General features: G+C 41.9%; 1 protein-coding gene and 1 long non-coding RNA gene across 5 annotated transcripts in view; one reads left to right on the top strand and one right to left on the bottom strand.

Moving 5' to 3' along the window:
- LOC138685318 (uncharacterized) lies at positions 1-3,116 on the bottom strand. Its single transcript, XR_011324553.1, has 2 exons — positions 2,982-3,116; positions 1-1,444 (listed from the first exon to the last, which is right to left on the bottom strand). It is a non-coding gene; the product is annotated as an uncharacterized lncRNA (long non-coding RNA).
- An 8,082-nt stretch (positions 3,117-11,198) lies between these two features.
- The window catches only part of SPATA7 (spermatogenesis associated 7), a 46,715-nt gene continuing 45,305 nt past the window's right edge, over positions 11,199-12,608 (top strand). For 2 of the 4 annotated variants that reach the window (XM_069783696.1, XM_069783695.1), the window contains exon 1: positions 12,214-12,382. In XM_069783696.1, coding sequence (XP_069639797.1) covers positions 12,229-12,382 — 154 coding nt within the window. In that variant the 5' untranslated portion in view covers positions 12,214-12,228. Of the gene's footprint in view, positions 11,622-12,213; positions 12,383-12,608 lie in introns of those variants that run through there. The other 2 variants (XM_069783698.1, XM_069783697.1) reach the window with 2 other exon arrangements.

The raw sequence follows: 12,608 nt of genomic DNA, 5'->3' as shown, positions 1-12,608 counted from the left end.
TTGGGGATTGGTGACTGGTTTATTACAGCAGCTGTCAACCAAAGCTTTCAAAAGTGACAAGTGATTTCCATTCCCAGCTGAAGACACCTTGAAAAAAACAGTTTTCAGACAGCACTGAGTATTCACTCTGAGAAAAAGATGCCCCTTTAAAACATTTCCAGTTGACCATTCAAGAATTCAGGAATCCAAACCAATTAGTCCTGATCCATAGTTATAGATGACTACAGCACAAGTTCCCAAAGGTACTCAGGGAAGCAACTCTGATTGAGTCAATGGCAGTTAGGCACCTAAATATCTTGTGGATCTCATTTTAAGCACGTACCACCAAATCCATCAGTACCGTAACCACATTAATTAACTTAAATTAATTAAAGAAGAAAAGAATTTAGCACAGAACTATGATGACAAGCATTTTGAGTAAAGGAAAGCGATGGAATGGATGAAGGCTCTGTCACCATCATAAGTAACTATCTGCACAAACAGTGGTAAAAAGGGACTCCATTGTAAAGTTCAGAAGTAGGGCAGAAGTGTACATTTATGGTGCAAGTTTTCTGAATGCCAAGTTGGAACTCAGACCAGCTATGGTTATAAAAATGTTGACAGAAATTTGACTCTACTAACATTAGATGCCACTAAATATATAAACAGGCATGGAAGTTTGCTATTACAGGTCCTTGCTAGATAGATCAATAACTTGCCTTTGCCAATGCCCGTGCTTGATATTTCAAGGAGAAACAATACAGCTAATTCTATTTTCTTTAGAATCTTCCAGCTGAGTATCTGAAAACACTCTACTAGCAAAAGTGAATCATGGAAACCTTTTAGAATAAATATTATTATGGCCATTTACAGATGAGGTAATTGGTATATAGAATGGTCTAGCATCTCATCTAATTTCATGAGAATCCTGAATACAGTGAAAAATGAAAATGAGATTTTCCAAAGCCCAACTACTTAATCAGAAATAAAGGGTAAGTACATGACATAAGAACCCAGACTGGTATACTGAAAAATATTGTTGATAAAGAAATAATATAAGACTCAAGACATATACATATCTGTTACTATCATTTTGCTTGGTAAAAATATATCTCTTATTCCAGCAGTTTATTCCATACAAAATCTTTGCATAAAACCACCCTCCCTCTCAATTACCACAAACATCTATAAATTATACATGCTCGCTATTTGGGTTATAAATCAGCATTTCATATTACTTTCTGGCAATACAGCATCCTCCTTTAATTATAATAAATATCTCATTCTTGATTTTGTAACAGTCCAAAAAGAATAAATCACAAAGCCTCTTTAATTTTTCATTTTGTGTAATCACAGAAATCTATAGCTGTCAATTTATCCCTGTATGTCAATTTCCTTTTTCTCACTCCCAGAATTCTCTTTCTCTTTTCGATCCTCATTCCACTGTCTTGAGAAGTGGCCAAAACTGAATGAAACACAGATATGTTCACTAAAGATCTATTTCAACTTTATTTAATTACAAAGCAAACCTTTTTTACATTATCTTCCATGCTTTTCAACATTGTAATGCATTTTGTTTCTCTCATAACTGGGTAAAGACATACACTCAAGGCAAACTACAGAAAAGCTGGGATCCTATTGTTTCCCCATTTCTTGTAAGAAATTCACTGAAGCACTGAAATCAGTACTCACTTAAGCTGTGACAAACTCTAAAAAAAATGAGGTGATATTTGGTATTGGACTCTTCAATAGTTTTTTTCTGCTTCAGATGTGTGGCATCTTCATGGCAGATAGGACCTGGTTTGGTTCTGCTTCACTCTGATCTGGGATAGATATTTTTAAAAGTGGGTTTTTTTCTTTTTTTATGCAATGAACACAAAACAACAAGTTTTGAGATATAGTGAGTATGTGCTTTGTGCATGAGAATTCTCTAAGATTGTGGCTGTTTGTCACAAAATTTTCCAAAATTAATAATATTTCAGTTTTGGCTTTAGGAATTATATCATTAAAACAAACATCTATTTTTGGCCTACTTTATCCTCTACCATGACATTCATTATTCATTAATCAGGGGTTAGTAATAAAAGGCAGTCAACTTCCTTTTGTTAGTAGCTGTTTCTGATTCACACACAGTGGTAGGAGGAAATCCAACTGTTGCAAACATTGGATACACAACAGTCCGACAGCCCATAGCATCTTTAGAGCTGGAGAGGCTGCCATGGGAACTGACAAAAGTAAAACAATATAGCTATACATTTCATTAGTTTGGAGAAACAAGTTTTCAGATCAGTAACGCTGCAGCAGCCACCACACAGCAAACATGAGCTAGTTACCAGTAATATAATCCTCAAAACCTACTGAGATCCAAAAGAAATAGCCAGTGAAATCTTCAAATGTAAAGAAAATTATCAGTAGCCAAAAAAAAGGTAATCTAGCTCTACTTTCAGCAAATAAAATGACAATCATTTTTTCTTACACACAAAGTAGCTGAACTACCCCTATCCCCATTTGTACTTTGTAAATCAAAGATTTCTGCTACTGTCTTGACTTTTACTAAAAGAACCGATTTTTCTTCAGTCATTTCCAAAGCAGCAAGGAAAATATCTCTCTATATCTGCAAATCTAAAGACAACAGTCTTACAGGGAGCCTTGCGTTCACCTCCATTTTGTTTTGATCATGACTGCTTTGTTTTCTGTGTCATCTTCCTTCTCAGATATTTTATTCCCCCTTAAAAATTGCTAATGTTCTTAAGGCCAAGAACAACTGAGGTGATTTAAAACTTGCATTAAGCTTTAATCAATCAAGTAATTTGTGTCTTAAACTGCTAACTCCTCAGTCCCTAGACTTAGAGATATGATTAACAAACACCATTAATAATCAAATTACTGCACCTCCAGTAAAGTGAATAGAAATTCCTTCCCCATAACTTCTGCTGAGGTGGAAAGAGCCTGCTAATATTTTCTAACTCATGGTATTAATGTACAGTTTACTGGGTACTTACTGAAGAGCGTGGTGCCTTATGGTTGTCAGGTGTCTTAGCCCGTCATGGATGAAGGTGAGGACAGTGGTCCTTATCTGTCAGACAGGGCGAGCTTATGAAGTTTAACAACACAATGAAGTTTCTCCAGAAATCCTTCCATAGCTCTGAGAAAACTAAGAAAAGGCAAAGAGAATTGTATGGAGGAGAGGAACATGACTAGCCATAACCAAGCTACCAAGCTCACGGTGATACCAAATAACTGGAAAATTGTGAACATAATATCTGTAATCTAGAAAGGACAATGATCCAGGTAGTCACAGGCCTGCTAGTTTGACCTCAACACTCTTCAAGGATATATTTTAAAGAAAGCAGAAACCAATGGCATGTGGAAGCAATTAGTAAATGCAATAAAACCTAATAGGTTTTATTAACCAAATAGAACCTGAGAGGTTCTTGAGATGCACTTAGCTAAAAGGGAGACAAAACAGGTTTTCTTGATAGGTAAACTACAAGGATTGGAGAGAGGTTACTGGTGATGATGCTGGAAGACCTGTCTTGGAAGGCTTTTGATACTTTCACAGTACATTTCGTGAAATAGCTAGTTGTGCATATTTATAATGTATGGAATGTGGGAATGATAGAAATTGGAAGGTATTGCCAATACTGAGAAGGAACAGGTTATGATTTGGAAAGTATTTATTAATACTGCAAATTTGTGTGGTACAGCTTGGAACACAGTTAGTATTAGCAGCAGCAAGTGAAAAGGCATGCATTGGAGGACAAAGAAGAACTGTTATTATGAACAGCAGATGACACAGGAGGAAAGAGACACAGGAATGTTAAGTGAACATGGGAAGTCTTGGAAAATAAAATTCATATGAATCAGGTAAATGTTTCTAGCACAGATCTTACTAGAATATATGAAGAAAAACATGCATTGGGGGAATGGAAATACTAATTTCTGAAAAGTCAATAGATGAGCATGAGACTAATACTGGTACAATATTAACTGAGTATACACTGATCATGAATTTAAAGGTTTCTAGCTATGTAAGGAATTGAATTTTTGAGCAAATTTTGAAGAGGCCTGCAAGAATAAAAGCATACAACTTCTAAGACAGAGATTGAACAGTTTATGGGAGAGATTTATATGATGATGTTGTCTGTCATTAAAGAAACCATTGTAACACATTAAGACTTCTCCCTATCCTAGTCCTATTTTCCTTTATTTCTACATTGTAGAACTGATTTACTTACTCAGAGTAAATTCAACCCCTTCTAGTCTTGTGTGGAATTGTTATACTCCACTACAGATATTCATGCTTAATATTAAAAATCACCGGCCCTACTGGCTTCTGTGACGTTAGATTAGGGATAAATACCATTCTGTGTTTAGGTCTCAACTATACCATGTAATCTGCAGTTTCAATATTTATTATTCAAAGGATAGATGTCATTTCTGTTTCTATTGATGATAAGCACAGTGCAAAAAGACTCATCCCAAAACCACAGACAAGCACATGAACTTAAGTGTCTCCATTTTTACTATGAACTATGAATCACGTTGAGGTGATTTAGACTGCAACCTGTTCAGGCACCCAAATTGGTGTACACAAGGTCACACAAGTCACTGACAAAGCTATAAACAGACCCTGAGCATCTTGACTCTTGGACCTGTGAAACATCCATCAAACTGAAGTCCCTTTCTTATCTGATGTAACATATTAATGGGAAGGAAAAAAAAAAAAAGGCTTTATACCAAATTTTAAAACAGTAAAATTTGGGTTCTGTCTAAATCTGAACATGGATATTCCTGAATTCTTATGATGACAGTAACAACATGCAAATTTAGTAAGTAGCGGTGTTTTCCTTGGAATATAACTTTCAGCTGAAGGGAAGTCCTAGACAATGTAACAGAAAGCACTTATGACAATTCTTCCTAGGAATTTTTTTTTTGTATTAATGAAATGATTCCACAAAAAAATTACTCTTAGAGGATTTCATTGCAACAATTAAACTTCACATATTACATTTTGATTCCTGCCATTTTCTTGCCCATTGCTTTCTTTCACACATGGTTACAAGTGGTTAACATGATGTTGGGAATTTCAGTTTATTTCTAGTAAAACTGTATTTCACATTCACGCAGATATTGAAAATGCATCAAAGTGCTGTGGAAAATCATAATATTGTATTGTCTTTTGCAGGCAAGTCTGAAGCTGCCCTTGAGAATTCCTCTTCTTGACCTTGGCAAAGCTGAAGGTACTCTCTTCAGAACATAGGATCCCATTTGTTCAAGCATGTGCATGGATTAATACACTCTTAGGCAAGCCTCAGCATGCTGTAGTAGCTGTGTAGAAGGTGGGTGGGCCACACAAAATACCACACTGAAATTCTGTCTGCCTGCCATGGACTGGGTAGACGTAGTCAATCCATCTCAGCCTAAGCAGGAATAGCTTCACTGGATTTAATGGAGTTGTATCATTTATATATGTCTAATCTGAGTCCTAAATTTCTGATATTGAATGAAATATTAAAAATATGTTTTCATCCTGTTTCTCATTAATTACTATGAGTAAGCATTTCCATGTGGCACAATAGGTAAATCTATTAGAAAATAAAGCATTTCTTATGGTCTAGAAAACTGAGTTATGATTTTTACATAGTTTTTTTCCCTTTAAAATTCCAATTACTCAGTTAGTTACTGCAGTCTGCATTCTTTAATACCTAATAGCTCAAGTAAAGTAACGAGAAAAGGCCAGCCCTCAGCAGTCAGCCCTAATAAAGGACAGTTTTTCACATACAAGCCTCCCGTCTGCAAACTTTCATGGGAACAGTAGATAAACAGAAAATGGCACAGTGTAAGAATAAATATAAGCAGATCTTGAGTCACCCCAGCTACTAGGTTTTACATTACAGCCGAGAATAAAATCTTATACAATTTATAGAGGTTTCTTCCTTGCCACATCTAAAAATACTCTTGTATCATGGGGATAGATGCATTAGAAGACTCTGTATAGAATCATAGAATTGTTTAGGTTGGAAAAGACCTTTAAGATCATCGAGTCCAACCGTCAACCCAACACCACCATGCCCACTAAACCATGTCCTGAAGTGCCACGTGTACGCGCTTTTTTGAACACCTCCAGGGATGGTGACTCAACCACTTCCCTGGGCACCCTATATACCTGACAACCCTTTCGGTAAAGAAATTTTTCCTAATATCCAACCTAAACCTCCCCTGCTGCAACTTGAGGCCATTTCCTCTCATCCTATCACTTGATAGAAGAGACCAGTACCCACCTCACTACGACCTCCTTTCAGGAGGTATAGATCTGAAGAGAAAGAATAGTTGTACAGAGCATGTCTGCACAGCAGCTTCCTGAAGGGTTTTGGTAGTAGGTATTCATACTGCAGGGGAGACTTTTTCTTCTAAGCTGATAAATATTACGGCGGTTTAACACTGTGTTCACAGAAACCTTATGTCATGACACCAAGCTGGGGAGGGAGGGTTGATCTGCTCGAGGGTAGGAAGGCTCTACAGAGGGATCTGGGCAGGCTGGATCGATGGGCTGAGGCCAATTGTATGAGGTTCAACAAGGCCAAGTGCCGGGTCCTGCACTTGGATCACAACAGCCCCACGCAGCGCTACAGGCCTGGGGAAGGGTGGCTGGAAAGCTGCCCGGTGGGAAAGGACCTGGGGGTGTTGGTTGACAGCCAGCTGAATATGAGCCGGCAGTGTGCCCAGGTGGCCAAGAAGGCCAACAGCATCCTGGCCTGTATCAGAAATAGTGTGGCCAGCAGGAGCAGGGAAGTGATCGTCCCCTGTACTGGGCACTGGTGAGGCCACACCTCAAGTACTGTGTTCAGTTTTGGGCCCCCAATACAGGAAAGACATTGAGGTGCTGGAGCATGTCCAGAGAAGGGCAACCAAGTTGTTGAGGGGCCTGGAGCACAAGTCTTATGAGGAGCGGCTGAGGGAGCTGGGGCTGTTTAGCCTGGAGAAGAGGAGGCTGAGGGGAGACCTTATCGCTCTCTACAACTACCTGAAAGGAGGGTGTAGTGAGGGGGGTGCTGGTCTCTTCTGTCAGGTGGCTGGTGATAGGACAAGAGGAAATGGCCTCAAGTTGCAGCAGGGGAGGTTTAGGTTGGATATTAGGAAAAATTTCTTTACTGAAAGGGTTGTCAGACATTGGAACAGGCTGCCCAGGGAAGTGGTTGAGTCACCATCCCTGGCGGTGTTCAAAAAGCACGTAGACAAGGCACTTGAGGACATGGTTTAGTGGGCATGTTGATGGTTGGACTCGATGATCTTAAAGGTCTTCTCCAACCTAAATGATTCTATGATTCTATGATTATATATTCCTACAGTTCCTCTCATCTTCCTTATGACATTCCCTCTTACTTTAAGTTAGCTTCCTTATTGCATTCCAAATTACAGGGTATTAAATACTGCAGTTTTTAAGACATGGACCATCTCCTCTGAATTGTTTCTGCATCATCTTTCCCACCGGAGCCCTAGCTTTACAAAAATCTCTGACTACTGCTGCCATACAGACAATAACAAAACAACTAAATGCATTGCCATGAAGAAAGGGAAAGAGTTTCCAGCCCTGCCAGAACACATAACTTTCTATCATTTAGAAAGTTGAAATGATATTTCAAGACTGTACATGATTTTAAATAACTCGAAGAACGATATGACCCAAAGAACACACAGCAAACATGAGGAAGGAAAGAACCTACCATTCCTTCTGGAAAAGTATGCTTTTAAAAAAACCCACAACTATTTCAGCAGTTAAGTCTTTTCTGTTTTCCCCTCACACCAGCTGCATAAGAGCTAATCCAATTGTTTGACACAGGAATTTCCTAAGTAGGTAGCAAAAAAACCTGCTCAGGAAGCCTGTTTAAATGCGTTTAGAAAGCACTGCCTCCTCTGATCTTTCAGGGAAACGTTTTTCTTTCCAGAGAGTTGTAGAGGAATGGATTGCAAGGTTAATGGTCTGAACACACCGGCTGGGGATTGCTGCAAGCCAGTGGCAGCCTGCTGACACCCCAAGCCACAGGTGGGTGACAAATCCACACTGAGAAAGGGTACTGATGCCAAATAAAAACTCAAGTAAATCCAGGAGATTTATTTCCATCATAAAGTACACAGTGTGATGAATTTAGGGCTCTTCTAGAACACTCTGTGAATGTGGGGTACAGATCTGGTTGTTGGGATGTTTTCTGCCTGCATATGTAGGCTTACTTTGATAGACAGCTGTCAGGAAAAGCAAGCATGAAAGAAAATCAATGGCTTGAAATAAGCAAAGATTCTCCAAAACACTGCAGATTTCAATTTTCTAGTGTACACACAAACTATTTTTTCCAAGAAAGCCAAGTCCCACAAATGCAGAGTTCTGACATTATGAACAGATCTCTGTCCCAAGAGAGCAGGCCAGACATCCAGTCTTTTTCAGAGGAAACTTGTCCTGTCCCTGGGCTAAGTGTGCAAAAGAAAGTGAGCATCATATGGGCTATTTCTTTTTTTTTAAAATCTTTTTCTCTAACAATTTTGTTTCTTTCACAAAAATAAACACTACCCTCGGCTTAAAAATGCTGTTTTGTTGCTGAATACTATTAACTGTACATTTTCACAGCAGTTAGGTGTCTACAGTGGATGATACATAGGGCAGAGGTAGTAGACAAGAAGGCGATAGTTCTGTAAGTCCATGTCAGGGTAGGGACAGATGCCCATCTACACTTGCAAATGTGACTCTCTCAATATATTCCTGCTGCTTTCATTCCGTTCCAGTGTAGGTGTGTTTTAAAACCATGTTCTGTTGTAATGCATTCCAAGGAAAAGGGGAAAATGCCCAGCTGAAAAAGACAGCCAACAACATTCAGAGCTGTGTTTCCTCTTTTCAAATTGGGAAAGGACAAATCTTACAGGTTTTGTCATATTATTGTTTCTTCAACAATGGTAGGCTCTCTGCAGCGATCTGTGTTATTTACTTCTGCACTTGTTCGGATGGATCAAAGTCCAGGACTGATATAATTTTTGCCAAGGCTTGTTTTTATTTATTACATGTTACAGGACTTAATGTGTTAGCACATTGCTATACATCTGGGTTACTTTTTAATTACACTTAAAATATATATAGTCTCACAGACCAAAGGGAGCCAAAGACCAAAGGACCCTAAGTCAGACGAATTAGATATACATAAAGCTTTGGTATGTCTTGCCATTAGAGGTCAAAAATTTCAGAGCCAGGACATCTCTAGGATGTGGTGGCTGCTGATTGAGAGGGAACTAGTGGAAATCACTACATTCCCTCAGCGTTGCCTAGAAACCAGGGGAATAGTTGTGATATGTTTCTAAAAATGCTTACTTACATTTGGGTGTTTTAATTATCTATATGGTGGAAAAAAAGTATAGGAACAATAGGGAGGAGACTATGAGAAATCCACCATTTGGGTTGGACAGAACAGCCTACTTACTGCATGTTGGGTACTGCACACTGAGAATTGGGGAACCTGAAATTCAGAATTCAGATAATGAAACAAAAAAGGGTTTTAAAAAGTATAAAAATACTATTATGAGCAGCTCATTTTTTCAAAAAAAAAAAAAGAGAACAGAGAGAAGTGTTTTCTGTAGCATGATCTCTGCGGCCAATAGAGAGTATTACAGCTAACAGGATACCAACGCAGAGATGAGCATCTCATACACTTATATTCTCTCTAGTATCTTCAGGTATCTGAAATGGAAACTGGTTTAAGACTTTCTCTACCTCTACAATCTACAGATTAACTATTTGGATTATATCAAAGTCTAAACCAGAGACCCTGAAACACAAGAACTATGGTAATTAATTTCCTGAAGCCCTTTCCCCAAATCTCCGATTTCACATGCAATCAAAAATCTGCTTCAGAGAAAAAAACAAAACAAAACAAAACAAAAAGAATTGTTGGATTTGGGGCTTTCTAGATTTGCAGGTTTTGCATGAAGGAGTGAGGAGAACAGATACTCTCCATGACATTGCCCTCACATCCAAGAGACGTAAGAGAAAATGACAAAATGCTATCAAATTACTTTCTTTTGACAAAAAGGTAAGGTGTTTGTGGCATCATGGCTGACGGTAGTTGAAAGGCCATGGGAATAGGTGCTTTATGAAAAAAAGCAGTCAGAAAGACAGAGGACCACCAGAGGATGGAGGACCGATGGGTTTCCAAGGCATATGTTCCCCCTCCTGACCTCTCCCAGACAAATTTAACACCAACTACATTTATAGATGATTTTACAGAAAACAGAGTTAGACTGCCAAAATGATCACTGCAACGTGAAGCACAAGAATATAGGCCATATCCAAAGAGTACTTCGTAGAGCTAATGGGAACATCTAAAATTATAAGGGAAATCACAGGCTGACCACCAACAGCTAGGGGTTAGCAAGACATTTCTGCTAACATTCAATAGTCGACAACTGAAAAGTTTCCTGAAGTATTTGTTAATAGTCTACACGAAGTATGGGGGTAGATAAACTGCAGGTTTCATCCAGCATGAATGTTTGTGTGACTTACTGGGAGCTTTGAATGAGGCAGAAATAAGGAAGAAAATTTGTTTTAGAATACCATACCCTTGATTTTGCTATGATTTTGAACTACATTCAAACTATTTTTCCTAGCATGTAAGGAAGGGTAGCAAATCACATAAGAAACTGTATTTAGCCTATAATTAGTAGAAATTGCTAGACGGTGAAGGGGAATGTCCCTCCAGCTGGGACAACACATGGACTTTTTTAAGGTGTCTGGCTATGGAGGAAACCCCAGTACCCCTGGCCAATCAGTGAGAAGAAGCTTCACATAAAAGGCACACACAAAGGGTTTTCTTGCAAAAAGCCTTGGAGATTTCACATTAAGGAAAATAGCAGCCTGCCTGACGAAAATGAAATACGAGCCTACGGCTTCTTCAAAAAGTTAAAATCCAACACATCAGCATGAATACATTCATCAGTGATGGGATCGAATGCTGCTTTCACAAAAGTTTACTTCTGTGGTTCATTTCTAAGGTGCTGTTTATTTTGGAAGATACTGAGAATGAATTTCTTCAGTGTAACCCACTGGGAATGCTCTAGGCTCTCGATTTGTCATTTGCTCCTCTGGACCATGAGCAATTTGCCTTAAATCACTCCCCGGCATCCATTATTCTTCGACTTCCTGTCAAGTTACACGAAAAAGGCTTAAATAATTAGGGCACCTTTCCCCGACGGGGCAAGACTTTCGCTTGGCTGCAATGCCCCGCTTGAAGGGACGCCTTGGGGCCGGGGCCGAGCCCGAGGGGTGAGGGGGCAGCCGCAGCGCCCTGCGCCTCCTCCACCCCGCCAACCCGCGGCCGGGGCTGGGGGAGCGGGCACCCCCCCTCACGGCGAGGCCCGCAGGCCGCGGGCTGGCGCCGCGGGGCGCAGGCCTCCCCGCCCGGCGCCGCGCTCCCGTGGCCATGGCAACGCCGGAGGCGGCCGAGGCAGGCCGCGGCCCAGCGCCGCGCCCCGCCCCGCCCGCCCGCCCGCAGCTGGGGACGAACCGCCGTCGCCGCCGAGTGGAGCGCCGGCCTCCGCCGCCCCTCCGGGCCCGGCCGGCACCATGGGACTGAGGATGGAGAGCGGCAGCAGGCGGAGCCAAGGTGCGGGGGGCTCGGTGGCGGCTCTGCGGCCGAGCTGGAGGGTGCGGGAGGCGTGCGGGGCGGGGGCTGCCTGCCGACCGGCGGCTGCCTGCCGACCGGCGGGGCGCGCTGCCGCCCGGCCTCCCCCGTCCCTGCCGGGCGCGGGGGTGCCGGGCGCGGCCCGTCTCCCGCCCGGGGCCGAGGGCAAGGCGGCGCCTCCCCTTTCCCCGCCGGCGTGTGACGGCGGGCACGGCGGCGCCGCTGGGCGGGGGGGGCCGGGCACGGAGGCGGGCACGGAGCCTGCCAGGGGCCGCTCGAGGCGCCGTGGCTCTCGCAGCCGGCGCTGAGGGGGGCTCGGGGCTTGCCCCTGTCACGCATGGCTGCCCTTAGCTATGCCGTCCTGTTGGTCACGCGTGGGGAGCTGGGCCCGGGGCCGGGCTGTGAGGCTGCGCTGCTGGGCCACCCGTGCGGCCGTGGAAATAGCCAAGTGCAGGCGCCTGCCCTCAGCGAGCGAGGCTTGACTGCTGGGGCTGTGAAAGGTTACACATAAAACCCCTGAAAGGTTATAATCCTCCTAGAAACGTGGCCTTAAATTGTCTAGTTTACAGCCATCATCGCAAGCGTGCGTATGTATTTTAACGGCAGTTGGTGCTGCTGTGGTCAATGTTTCAGGCTGCCGGTGTCAGCCGCTTCGTTTTTGAGGCCTAAATGCCTGTGCTGTTCGGAGTCAACTTTGTTCTTCTCCAAAACTGGTATTCATGGATTATACTGGATTTTACCCTGTGCGTAGAACATCACTTACGTGGGATTTGGATGTAGATCCAAGGTTTTCGGTTTGTTGGGACTTTAATGCAAGTGTAGTAGAAAAATAGAAGACTCAAAAGCTTTGAAGCTCTTATAAAGTGATTCCTTACCCAGATTTAACCCGCCGTGGGCTGCTCTTGTGCTCTGTTCCTATGAATAATCTTAGAGGCATTTGTCATTCATGATAAAAACAGGCATAAACGT

This window comes from Haliaeetus albicilla, chromosome 5 (genome assembly GCF_947461875.1).
Source record: "Haliaeetus albicilla chromosome 5, bHalAlb1.1, whole genome shotgun sequence".
In the NCBI taxonomy this organism is placed as follows: Eukaryota; Metazoa; Chordata; class Aves; order Accipitriformes; family Accipitridae; genus Haliaeetus; species Haliaeetus albicilla.
This window is presented reverse-complemented; position numbering and strand designations above follow the sequence as displayed.